At 39.0% G+C, this 10,549-nt stretch overlaps 1 protein-coding gene and 1 pseudogene across 1 annotated transcript; both read left to right on the forward strand.

Annotated features, from left to right (window-relative positions):
• Positions 1–628: 628 nt before the first annotated feature.
• LOC132675088 (olfactory receptor 52A1-like) lies at positions 629–1,581 on the forward strand (annotated as a pseudogene).
• A 6,040-nt stretch (positions 1,582–7,621) lies between these two features.
• On the forward strand, positions 7,622–8,560 carry LOC132676673 (olfactory receptor 52A1). The gene has a single exon (XM_060628707.1). The coding sequence runs from the start codon at positions 7,622–7,624 to the stop codon at positions 8,558–8,560; it is 939 nt and encodes a 312-aa protein (XP_060484690.1).
• The last annotated feature ends 1,989 nt before the right edge of the window (positions 8,561–10,549 follow it).

A 10,549-nucleotide genomic window follows, 5' to 3' on the forward strand; every position in this document is an offset into this window, starting at 1 on the left:
ACATTTTTTTAAAAGGACAGCCAGTCCTACATAAATACATAATACACAGATACAGTTATCTCAATATATTATGTTCCTGGGTGAAGCTATGTCTATCTCACTTCTCTTTCATAGGAAACCTTTTAAACCAAAATACTGGTTAGAGTCTGATTATGTGATTGTCTAAACTGACGGTTTCTGACTCAGAGAGTTTGGGGGAAAAATAGAACACTAAGGTCAGCTGAAATGTGGGATAGGGAGAGATTTATTAAAATCTGATTAAAGTGCAATATCCAAGCAAATAAACAATTATAATTATTTTATCCGCAGGTCCAGAAGGACATAACTGAAAGATCAGCAATTTACTCCTTTATCCACGTCATCTGGGTGTTTCTAATGCAGTTGGCCTGCCCTGTACATAACTTCTAATTGTGGTACACTACTTATGGATGTCCTTCTTGAACACAGTGATGTGTAAGTATGGATCTTTTTCCTTTGATAATATAAACAAGATGGATGAGATGTCTTTGAATTCTGACAAAATCACAGAAACTCACTATGATGACTTTGAATTAAAACAGGAGTAGATGAGAAGAGTGGCCCTGACTGAGAACCTTCTTTCATTTTCATCTGGAGGCCGGAGGACATTATGTCCGTTTCCAACATCACCGTCTTCAGGCCTTCTGTGTTGACGCTGATAGGGATCCCAGGCCTAGAGAGTGTGCAGTGCTGGATTGGGATTCCATTCTGTGTCATGTATCTCATTGCTATGATTGGAAACTCCTTGCTTCTGATCATCATCAGGTCAGAGCGCAGCCTCCATGAGCCCATGTACATTTTTGTAGGCATGCTGGGAGTCACACAGATAGTGTACTTGGCACGAGCATTGTGCCCAAGATGCTTGGAATCTTCTGGTTTCATGTGCCAGAGATTTATTTTGATTCTTGCTTGCTTCAAATGGGGCTCATCCACACATTTCAGTGCATAGAGTCAGGCATCCTCCTGGCCATGGCTCTGGACCGTTATGTGGCCATCTGTTATCCACTAAGACATGCTGCCATCTTCACCCACCACCTAGTCTCCCAAATAGCGGCTGTGGTAACACTCAGGGCTGCCCTTCTCGTAGCCCCATCTTTAGTACTGATAAAATGCCGGTTTCAGTTTTACCATACAACCATCATCTCCCACTGCTACTGTGAGCATATGGCCATTGTGAAAATGGCTGCAGAAAATGTACAGGTCAACAAAATTTATGGCTTGTTTGTGGCATTCACCGTTGCAGGGTTTGACCTCATATTCATCACTTTGTCCTACATACAGATATTTATTACCGTTTTTCGTCTGCCCCAGAAGGAGGCTTGGTTGAAAGCATTCAACACATGCATTGCTCACATCTGTGTATTTCTCCAGTTCTACATCCTTGCCTTCTTCTCCTTCTTCACACATAGGTTTGGTGCTCATGTTCCCCCTTATATCCACATCCTCTTTTCTAGCCTCTACTTGCTGGTCCCCCCGTTTCTCAATCCACTTGTCTACGGTGCCAAGACCAAGCAGATCCGGATTCACCTGATAAAGATGTTGTATTCACAAAATGCACTGTGATTAACATCTTCAACCTTCTCCTTTATGCAAAATAAGAATCTCTCAAAACAGATTAAAACAGAAAAATGCATATTATTCATAATATTTGACTTGTCTCCTTAATTGTTTTGTGAAATTTGCCTGCATTTTAGGCAGTTTTCACATCACAGCCCATGACACCTATCAGTCAGTGAGATTTAGATCCTACTAGGTAATGAGAATGGGAGTGGTAGAAACAGCAATAGTGAATATGTATCATTTACCTTTTTTTTCTTATTTTGCAATTCCTGATTGAATTCTCTCATTCAAATATTCTCCACAAGGTACCACAATATCTATTTCTCAATGAATTTCCAAGCACCCAAGACTCATTGTCTTGGATTGTCCAGATACTTGATGAAATCATGTTATTGATTCTATTTGTTTCTGGATCATCTTCATCATCTTTAAAGTAAATGTGAGGAGGGGTTCCTGGATGGCTCAGTTGATTAAGTGTCCAACTTTGGCTTAGGTCATGATCTCCTGGTTCATGAGTTCAAGCCCTGCACCGGGTTCTTTGCTGAGAGCACGAAGCCAGCTTGAGATTCTCTCTAACCTTCTCTCTCTCTGCCCCTCCCCACTTGTGCACTTCCTTTCCCTCTTTTAAAATAAATAAATAAACTTAAAACGTACAATTAATGAGAGGAAGCATTTTGTTCTTATTCAAACAAAAAACCTAAAGAAACAAAAAACTGTATTCAATCTAATGACACATAGTCATCAAATTTCAACATTTCTGGTGTCATTCAGGGCATTAAGGTTTAAACGGTATGACCAATGCAGTATTCTATTTCACAATTCAGTACTTTTTATGCCCAGTCACCATTTATGTCTTTATTAATTCCTAAAGTGTTATAAAAACCCTACAATATTATAAATGTATACTCAAGAATAGAAGCATATTCTATCGTGTTATATTAGTTTCAGATGTGCAATATAGTGATTCCACACTTCCATACAACACCTTTTGCTCATCATGACAAGTGGACTTCTTAATCCCCATCACCAATATAACCCATCCCTCCACACACCTCCATGCTGGTAACCATCAATGTGTTCTCTACAGTTAAGAGTCCTTTCTTGATTTCTATCTGTCTCTTATTTTTTTCCCTTTGCTTGTTTGTTTTGTTTCTTAAATTACACATATGCTTGCAATCATGTGGTATTTGTTTTCCCCTATAGGGGGGCTGATTCTTAAGGAATGACAGATGAATTGCTGGTAGGTAAGGACATACCATGCCAGGTAGATGATCCTGGAGCTTAAATAGAGAATCAAGAAATGGCACAGTTTTTCTCAATGTAATGCACAACTTGTAGAGACAAGAAAACTACAAATGTCAATAATGGCTATGGACACTATGCGAAATGGGTGAACTTTATTCTGAAAGCTATCATAGGTCACTGGCCAGTTTTGACTCCAAATGCGCATGTGTGTGAATGTGTGTATCTATTTGACATACAGCAGCGTATGTTCTCAGTGGACTTAAAACATTATGCTTTTAAATCACTCAAGGTTATTGCGTTAATGAACACATAAAGTGTTCTGTCCAAATTAATGACTTGAGAACTTAAGGCTTGTGGGCTGTTCCAAAAACCTGATCTCATGGATCATTTTTAAAAAGAGCATGGAAAATATTCCCATGTGTGCAGGTGTCCATACTTTTATTTATGACACTTAAATCAATGTATACATAAGAATTTATTAGACTGCATGTCACATGGATGTAGATACTCTGGCTTGTTTTATGGACTGGGCCTTATCAATGAATACTGAATTTGATCACTTTGTAAATCTAGAGGCTATCTTGAAGCATCTTTGGAGGCTGTTTTAAATGTCAGTATGTATTATGGATTGAGCCTAAATATCCATCAACTGATGAAAGGAGAAAAAAATTGTGATTTATATACACAATGGAATACTACTTGGCAATGAGAAAGAATGGAATGTGGCTTTTTGTAGCAACGTGGATAGAACTGGAGAGTGTTATGCTAAGTGAAATAAGTCATACAGAGAAAAACAGATACCATATGATTTCATTCTTATGTGGATCCTGAGAAACTTAACAGAAGACCACGGGGGCGGGGAAGGAAAAAACAAGTTAGAGAGGGAGGGAGACAAACCATAAGAGACTCTTAAAAACTGAGAATAAACTGAGGGTTGATGGGAGGTAGGAGGGTGGGGAGGGTGGGTGATGGGCATTGAGGAGGGCACCTGTTGGGATGAATTGGGTGTTGCATGGAAACCAATTTGACAATAAATTTCATATGAAAAAAGAAAGAAATGTCAGTATTTATCAGATAGGATTTGCTTGGATAACCAATAGGCGTTGTGGTTCCTTAATAACAATTTCTTTGAAATAAAAGTAAAAAAAAACATCGGAAGTGATTTTAATATTCTAATCAGAGTTCAGCAAACTTTTATGCAAATAAAGTTTGGGTTATCGTGGGCAAAGAAACATTTAAAGACTATTTTGTAAGTATTTATATAAAAAACGACAAAGCATATTTCCACAAAGATTTCGATGAAATTATATATAATTATGAATCATTTATAATTGACACTAATAACAATTAGGTGTGTACTTTTCTGTAAAGAAAGTCTACTAATCAGGGGAAGGTGGAAATGTCCGTCATAAGTGGTCATTGTGAGAATACTACTGAATTTACAAAGCTTCAATAAATAAAGATCCAAAGAATGATACTACTAGAGAATGAGTGTCAAATGTGTGATAGAGATCCATTGTGGATACAGATTTTGTCTCCAGAAGTGTCTCAGTGAAAGAAGGGTCACAGAATACTTATTTATATGTAACTCATTGGCACAGGAACATACATTTAAGTACATTTAAGTGTCCTTTCGATCTTTTTCCAAATGAGGACAGCAGAAAGAAACTGACAAAAGTAAATGTAATTACTTAATTTTTACAAAAATCTTTTTATTTTGTAAGGAATGTCAAAAAAAAAGATTGCATATATTAATTTCTCTACATCTCCACTGTGGGGAAAAAGAAATGAAGAGACCAAGGGGATTCTGCAAGTTGCAGAAATGGCTTCAGGGACATTAGATGTGGATGGACAAAAGAGGGCTTCATTATGAGCTGCTGGGTCCCTGGAGGCTTGGGTGAGTGGCTGGGAAATCTCATATTCAGACCTCCTCCCTCTCCATGTACACTGGGGAACGTTATACTTGCCAATTCAAGCTTAATAAAGTTATGTTGTGTCTAGCAAATTACAGACCTTCCTGTGAGTTTTGTTGGAGTGTGATCCCACCAACAGGAGCTCAGACACATTTACAAAAGAGGGTGTAAGTCTGTTTTTCGGGGACAGAAGAAGAGAGGAAAGTCTATTCCAGAGATGTCCACATTTTGGCAGATGGCCGAGCAGCAAATGGATAAGAGTTCATGATATTTACAGCGGGCTGTTCTAGAGGGTGCAGAGAGAAGAAAGAGATGCTGCCAGCATAAGCACAAGTGAATGAGATGAGAGTCTCAGGAGGAAAAAGAGTGAATGACAGGTGAGTGATGAGTGATGAGTGATGGTGTTACGAGGACAGACCATGGTTTTCAGGTGTCTTGTAAAAACACAACTGGCCCCCAACAACAAAGCATGAAGTCTCTTTCCTCAATTTCACCCAATAATGTTTCACTACCAGCTTTTCCAGTGATAACCACTCCATCCCCCCTGCTCTGTACTCACTTAGGTCCTCTCCCACCTGCCTTCCCACCACCTGTGCCTGTCAGGAAATGCTCCTACATCAGCTTCTTTCTCTTAAATATGCCAGACAATGTGAATTCTAATAAAGGATTTCTCTTCTAATTCTGATTAACTCTAGAAAGAAGAAGTGAATGAAAGAATCCATGATCGAGGTATCTCTAGGATTAAGCATTGGGGAGCAAAGCTTTGGAAAATCAAGGAAATAGTTGACTAGTGTATTCTAAATATATATGAGCTGAAACAGACTTGCTTCTGGAATGGCCCCTGTTGAGTGGGTTCCTTCACTGAGGTTTAGCAACATAGACCACAGCTCTTCCTGCATTACTGGCATTTTTGGTGACAATAAGTATATGATTAAATGATCATGGGCTTGCTGACAGAAAGCAACAGTGTTGGACCAACTAGGAAAGAGTGAAACAACTGAACCCTGCTTTTCACCAAATAGAAACTTTCTAATGTAGCTTGAGGCTTTCTAATTTAAGATATGTGATTTTTAAAAAGCAATGATCTTTTCAGATACAAATGTATCTGAACTAGACTAAGACCCAGTTTTCGGAAAAGTCAGTCATCAGTGAATCGAGGTGATTAAATGTTCTTTAGTTGAGCCCTCTCCTCCATCATTTCTGGTATCCCAAGTCTGCTCCCTATCTTCCATTCCTACTTCCATATTAGACTCTTGTTGCAAAACATGTCCTTCACCTCTTTATTTTCGACTCATTTCTCATGCCTGTGCTCATGAAATTCAAATGTTCAAGTGATATATATTTCATTAAGAATTAATGAGCTTACATTGGCCAAATCTCATGCTACTGGCAGCTGTGAGCAGTTTAAGCCCAAGAACCTAGCCTCTAGTCCATGAATTACCCATGTACGCATTTTCCCACACTCTGTTTTCAGGAAGATTGAGTCCCCTTGCCTCTATACATTGTCGCCTCTGAGTTTCCATGTTTTCTAGAGATTCCTTCCATCTAGGTATTCAGAAATGGGGATTCCAAAATGTCAGCGATTTAAAGCACACCACTAATTTTCAGGAATTCAATTGTTAGTATGTGGGCAAAATAAAATAGAGTTTTACTACATGTAAAAATGGCATGAATATTTCACCCAGACTCACCAAAAGTTCATGGGGTTGGATGATCTTTTCAAAGCGCTTCCTTTACTTTCTTTTGAACGGACTTCTGGGGAAGGGAAGGAAATATAAGATAAAAACAGAGGGGGACAAATCATGAGAGATTCCTGGGAATAAAGAACACTCTGAGGGTTACTGGAAGGGTGGGGGGGGGGTGGGTTAGATGGGTGATGGACATTAAGGAGTGCCCTTGTTGGGATGAGTTCTGGGTATTATATTTAAGCGACGTATCACTAAATTCTACGCCCGAAACCCTTCTTACACTATATGTTAACTAATGTGGATTTAAATTTAAAAAGTGAAATTGCTATTGGAAAAGAAAAAAACAAAGAAAAGAGAGACATCCAGTCTTACGTAGATACAAATGCTATAGATAGATGAACATATTGTGCTCATGGGTGTCACCAGTTTCTGTTTTCTCTTTCATAGGGAGTTTTCTCACTTAAAAAAATCAAGAAATAAACAGAAAAAGAGCCTCCTCGGTGTCTCAGTTGAGAATGCCATTCTTGATTTCAGGTCAGGTCAAGATCTTGGGGTTGGTGAGCTCAAACCTCATGTCAGGCTGTGTGCTGATGGTATGGAGTCTGTTTGGGTTACTCTCTCTTTCCCTTCTCTTTGCCCCTCCTGTGATCTCTGTCTCTCTCTATTAAAAAAAGCACCTTAAAATATAAACCTTATGGAGATTTATCTACTAATGTACTTGTCAGAGTCAGATTTGTTGATCCAAAGTGTCAGTTCCAGACCTAGACACAATGGAAATAACAGAATATTATCAGGTTGTTAGAATGTGGAATACGGACATTCATCAAACTCTGCTTGAAATGACATTTCCAAGCAAGTTTAACAGGTATAATTATTGTAACCCCAGGTGCAGAGGGACATAACAGAGAGATCAGCAGTTACTCTGTTACCCACGTGATCTGGCTGGTTGTAATGCAATTAACTTGCCTTCTACATAACTTTTTGCGCTACACTACTTGTGGATGTCTTTCTGAAAAGAATAATGTGTATCTGCGGATTTTTTTCCTTCCATAACATACATAAGAAGGATTATATGATCTTAGAGTTCTGACAAAATCAGAGACCCACCATGATGACTTTCTCCAAACAAGAGTAGCGGAGAAGAGTGCCACTGACTGAGAAGCTTCTTTCATTTGCTTCTGGAAGCCCAAAGACATTATGTCCATTTCCAACATCACAGTCTTCATGCCTTCTGTGTTGACGCTGATAGGGATCCCAGGCCTAGAGACTGTGCAGTGCTGGATTGGGATTCCATTCTGTGTCATGTATCTCATTGCTATGATTGGAAATTCCTTGCTTCTGATCGTCATCAGGTCAGAGCGCAGCCTCCATGAGCCCATGTACATTTTCGTAGGCATGCTGGGAGTCACAGATATTGTGCTTGCTACCACCATTATGCCCAAGATGCTCGGAATTTTCTGGTTTCGTGTGCCAGACATTTATTTTGATTCCTGTTTGCTTCAAATGTGGCTTATCCACACATTTCAGGGCATAGAGTCAGGCATCCTTCTGGCCATGGCTCTGGACCGTTATGTGGCCATCTGTTATCCACTAAGACGTGCTGCCATCGTCACGCGCCGCCTAGTCACCCAGATAGGGGCAGTGATAACACTCAGGGCCGCTTTCCTAGTAGCCCCATGCCTAATACTGATAAAGTTCCGGTTTCAGTTTTACCATACAACCATCATCTCCCACTCTTACTGTGAGCATATGGCCATTGTGAAACTAGCTGCAGAAAATGTACGGGTCAACAAAATTTATGGCTTGTTTGTAGCATTCACCGTTGCAGGGTTTGACCTCACATTCATCACTTTGTCCTACATAGAGGTATTTATCACCGTTTTTCATTTTCCCCAGAAGGAGGCTCGGTTGAAAGCATTCAATACGTGCATCGCTCACATCTGTGTCTTTCTCCAGCTCTACCTCCTTGCCTTCTTCTCCTTCTTCACACATAGATTTGGTGCTCATGTTCCCCCTTATATCCACATCCTCTTTTCTAGCCTCTACTTGCTGGTCCCCCCATTTCTCAATCCACTTGTCTATGGTGCCAAGACCAAGAAGATCCGCATTCATGTGGTAAAGTTGTTCTCTTCATAAAATTCACTGTGATTAACTCCTTCAACCTTCCGTCTTAGTAGCAATCTCTCAAAATTAACTATAACATTTAAAAATCCAGACTGTCGGGGTGCTTGGGTGGCTCAGTCGGTTAAGCATCCGACTTTGGCTCAGGTCACGACCTCACAGTCTGTGAGTTGGAGCCCCGTGTCCAGCTCTGTGCTGACAGCTCAGAGCCTGGAGCCCGTTTCAGATTCTGTGTCTCCCTCTCTCTCTGCCCTTCCCCTATTCATACTCTGTCTCTCTCTGTCTCAAAAATAAAATAAATAAAAATAAATAGAAAAATAATAAAAAATAAAAAAAAATAAAAAAATGCAATTCTTCAGTTTTGTATATTTGTTTTGTTTAATTTGTCTGCATTTTATGGTTTTCATATCATTATACCCCATGACAACTATTTTTCGGTCGGTTTTGGGATGCTACCGCCTAATAAGAGGAATAAACATAAAGATCAAAATAGTGAAAATATATTGTTACCTTTCCTCTTTTATTTTTTATTTCCTGGTTGAATTTCTTCTCTATGGATTTTTCTCCAGAAGAATTCATAAATATGCATCTATCACTGAAATTAAATGCAGCCAAACTCTTTGTTTTAGAATGTGCAGGTACTCAAAGAAAACAAGGTGTTCATGTGGCTTTTTAGTCACCAAAAGGTTTTTTTTTGAGGAGGTGTATTTTAAGCATATTGTACTAAAACAAACAAAAAACAAACATGTTTACAAAAAGGTAATTTGTACATTAAACAACAATATGAGAAATAAAAGAAAAAAACAATGAAACTCCCAGAAGATAGATATAAGAAACCAGAACAAAAGGACACATGTTAACTTTGGGGGCTGTGATTAAAAACTATACAGGGTCAATCCAAGAACCACAACATATCACTAAACAGGAGTTCTAGAAATCAGGGAAGATAAAACTATAGGTGGACTGTAGTAGACCAGGAACATATTAGAAAATTATACAAGACTATTCCAAAAACTAAAGGACACAAATCCAAATTGGGAGTATCCACCGTGTACCCAGGGAAAAAAGAACACAATTTCATAGTAAGTTAAGAAAATGAAAAGCCTATGGCTACAGACTGGCAGAAAGTATTTGCAAAATACATGTTTAACAAAGGACTTATATCCAAAATATACAAAGAACTTTTAAATCTCAACAATAAGGAAATAAGTCGCTTAAAAAGTAGGCAAAAATCTGAAAACATATTTCACCCCAAAAAGACATAACAAATAGCATTAAGCATGTTTTAAGATGCTCAATATCATTTGTCATTAAGGAATTGCAAAGTAAAACAATGGGATACCATACACACCTATTAGAATGGGTAAAACCTGAAATACTGACAAAACCAAATGCTGGTGAGGATATAGAATAATAGGGACTCTCGTTCATTGCTGGTGAAAATACAAAATAGTACAGCCACTTTGGAAGAGAATTTTGCATTTCTCACCGAACAAAACATAGTCTTACCATGTGGTTGGCCTTGCACTCCTAGATATGGTACCAAATGGGTTAAAAACTTATGTCTACACAGAGACACGCACATAAATGTTTAGAGCAGGTTTCTTTTTAATTGCCAAAAATTGGAGGCAACTAAGATGAAGGGAAAAACAGACTGTGGCACCTCTTTAAAATGTAATGTGAGTATTTGATTAAAAAAGAGAGAGAGCTAGGGGTGCCCGAGAGGCTCAGTGGGCTGAGCATCTGACTTCGGCCTAGGTCATGATCTTGCCATTTGTGGGTTCGAGCCCCACGCCGGGCTCAGCGCTACAGCTTGGAGCCTGGAGCCTGCTTCGAATTCCATGTCTCCCTCTCTCTCTCTGCCCCGCCCCTGCTCACATCTGTCTCTCTCTGTCTCTAAAGCAATTAAACATTAAAAAAAATTTAAAAAGAAAAGAGCTATCAAGCTATGAAAAGACATGGAAGAGCCTTTAATGCACAGTTTTGAGTGATAGAAGCCATCCA

This window comes from Panthera onca, chromosome D1 (genome assembly GCF_046562875.1).
Source record: "Panthera onca isolate mPanOnc1 chromosome D1, mPanOnc1 haplotype 2, whole genome shotgun sequence".
In the NCBI taxonomy this organism is placed as follows: domain Eukaryota; kingdom Metazoa; phylum Chordata; class Mammalia; order Carnivora; family Felidae; genus Panthera; species Panthera onca.